This window comes from Numida meleagris, chromosome 26 (genome assembly GCF_002078875.1).
Source record: "Numida meleagris isolate 19003 breed g44 Domestic line chromosome 26, NumMel1.0, whole genome shotgun sequence".
In the NCBI taxonomy this organism is placed as follows: domain Eukaryota; kingdom Metazoa; phylum Chordata; class Aves; order Galliformes; family Numididae; genus Numida; species Numida meleagris.
In genome coordinates this window covers 2024795-2027646 of record NC_034434.1, presented here as the reverse complement: position 1 = coordinate 2027646, position 2852 = coordinate 2024795, and the positions used below count along the sequence as shown (strand labels likewise).

The following is a 2852-nucleotide window of genomic DNA, read 5'->3' as shown; positions in this document are numbered from 1 at the left end:
CCACTGCACCCCACAGCTCCATCCCTGCTGCACCCCATAGCTGCATCCTACTGCACCCCATAGCTCCATCCCACTGCACCCCACAGCTCCATCCCACTGCACCCCACAGCTCCATCCCACTGCACCCCATAGCTCCATCCCCACTGCACCCCACAGCTCCATCCCCACTGCACCCCATAACTCCATCCCTGCTGCACCCCACAGCTCCATCCCTACTGTATCCCATAGCTCCATCCCTGCTGTACCCCATAGCTCCACCCCACTGCACCCCACAGCTCCATCCCCACTGCACCCCACAGCTCCATCCCACTGCACCCCACTGCTTGCTCTGGCTCTATGGGACCCCAGAGGGGCTCCTGCCCTGCAGCACTCCCCCACACACACATGGCACACAGCCCCCCGCCCCTCACCGAGACGAGCTTGGCAAAGGTCTCATAGATGAAGATGAGGGAGATGAGGAAGGAGAAGATCTCCTGCGTGTAGCGGGACAGGTAGCGCACCAGGACGCTGCCCTCGAAGGCCACCACCACCAGCACCAGCATGATCAGCCAGATGCCGATCCACACCCGTCCCACGAGGTACTCCAGCTCCTGTCCCTTGCAGAACTGCCACCAAGGGGCACGGCCCCGTCAGCCCCACGGCAACGCGGGGTGCCCCACACCCACGTGCCATCCCCCATGTGCCAGCCCCTATGTGCCACCCCAAAAGTGCCGCTTCGTGTGCGCCATCCCCGAAGGGTCATTAGCTATATGCCATCTCCTCGTGTGCCACCCCGAAGGTGTCATCCCTCTGTGTGGCACCACAGCTGTGCCACCCCAAAGGTGCCACCCCATAAGTGCCAGTCCCTATGTGCCATCCCAAAGATGACATTCCATATAGGTCGTCCCAGAAGTGCCACCCCTGAAGCGCCATTGCAATAGGTGCCACCCCGAAGGTGCCACCCCCAAAGTGCCCCCCCAAAAGCTCCCCCCCACCCGGCTGGGGGCCCACCATGTAGAAGGCCTCCTCGAAGACGAGCAGCGGCCCCGAGAAGCCGACGACGAGCAGGGGCTGCGCGCTGAGCAGGCTGAAGATCACGCACTGCACGCAGGTGGAGATGAGCAGCTCCGAGACCCCCATCAGCCCGCCCGTCTTCTCACCTGGGGGGCACAGCCACGGCGTGCCGGGGGGGGGCAGATGCAGATGGAGACTTCCCCCCCCCCCACCCCAAAATGCTCAGCGCAGCGGGATGTATGCTCCTGGGAGGGTGCTGCATGTGGGGGGGGGGACACAGGGACATGGGGGCATGGGGATATGGGATGTAGGGACATGGGGACATGGGGACGTGGGACACTGTGGTGTGGGCCTATGGGGACATGGGGACGTGGGGACGTGGGGACGTGGGGATGTGGGAACATGGGACATTGGGGTGCAGGGATATGGAGACGTGGGGACATAGGGACATGGGGACATGGAGACACTCAAGTGTGGGGATATGGGGACATGGGATGGGGACACGAGGGTCCTGGGGCCACAGGGGCATGGGCACATGGAGACACAGGCACATGGGGACACGGGGACATGGGGACATGAAAGCATGGAGTCATGGGGACAAGGCACTGGGGCATGGGGACATGAGACATGGGGACATGGGGACATGGGGGCAGGAGCACCTGGAACTGTAGAGGGACATGGGGCATAGAGGCTCCAGTGCATGGGGGCACAGGTAGATGGAGGGCCATGGGGTACAGGGACATGGGGCAGTGGTGGCACAATGATATGGAACACACAGCGGCATGGGGATGTGCACACTGGGATATAGGGCCACGGGGACGCAAGGATGTGGGGACATGGGGACACGGGGGCATGGGGACACCGGGGGAATGGGGACATGTGATATTGGGACACAGGGACATGGGGGCATGCAGAAAGCGCATGGGCATGGGGATACAAGGACGTGGGGACATTGGGGAATGGGGAAACGGGGGCATGGGACACAAGGACGTGGAGACACGGGGGGATGGGGACACACGGACATGGGGACATGCAGAAAGGCCATGGGCATGAGGACACAAGGATGTGGGGACATGGGGGCATGGGGACACGGGGGCATGCAGAAAGGACACGGGCATGGGGATGCAAGGACGTGGGGACACAGGGGCACGGGGACACGGGTGGAATGGGGACGTGGGGCATTGGGACACGGGGACGTAGGGACACGCAGATGAGGGGACACTGGGGAATGGGGACGCAGGAGCCCCTGGGGATGGTGCAGCAGGCGGTGACCCCGCGCCCCGTGCCCCCGCCTTACCCAGCAAGCCTCCGAAGGTGACAGCGGGTGACAGCGCGGCGAAGTAGATGAAGATGACGGCGGCCAGGCACTGCGGGCTGCACGCGTCCATGATGTCGCTGCAGTATTTGGGGTAACGGCGACGGATGTCCCGCATCAGCCCCCCGAAGGGCTGCCCCGTGCGGCGCAGCGGGTCGTCGTCCTCCGGCTCCTTGCCCTTGCTCCCTGGGGACAGCGAGAAGGACGTCCCCTAAACAGAAGGGACATGGGGAGGGGGGGCGGAGGTGGTGGGGGGGGGCCGAGGTGGGGACGTACCTGTGTCTTTGAGGACGCTGTGCCTGCGCACGGTGTCACGGTGCTGGCGGCGGTGGAGGAGCAGCTCGCGCTGCAGCGGGATCAGGGTGCGCAGCTGGTGCTCGCTGGGCTTCTCACTGGGGGGGAGCACGATGCTGGCCCCCAGGAACTCATCCAGCCCCCCCAGCAGAGCCGTGCGGTTCCTGCACTGGTAGGCGTCGTCGTGGAACTCCTGCAGGATGGAGGGGGTGCAGGGGGGGGTGGGTACGCAGGGTGGGGGAGTGGGGTC

General features: G+C 64.6%; 1 protein-coding gene across 1 annotated transcript in view; it reads right to left on the bottom strand.

Moving 5' to 3' along the window:
• Positions 198-2852, bottom strand: part of SLC4A1 (solute carrier family 4 member 1 (Diego blood group)) — a 6827-nt gene continuing 4172 nt past the window's right edge. Inside the window, exons 6-9 of the mRNA XM_021377612.1 lie at positions 2585-2840; positions 2291-2494; positions 991-1139; positions 198-605 (exon numbers count right to left, since the gene is read on the bottom strand). Of these exons, the coding sequence (XP_021233287.1) occupies positions 213-605; positions 991-1139; positions 2291-2494; positions 2585-2840 (1002 nt within the window). The 3' untranslated portion in view covers positions 198-212. The remainder of the gene's footprint in view (positions 606-990; positions 1140-2290; positions 2495-2584; positions 2841-2852) is intronic.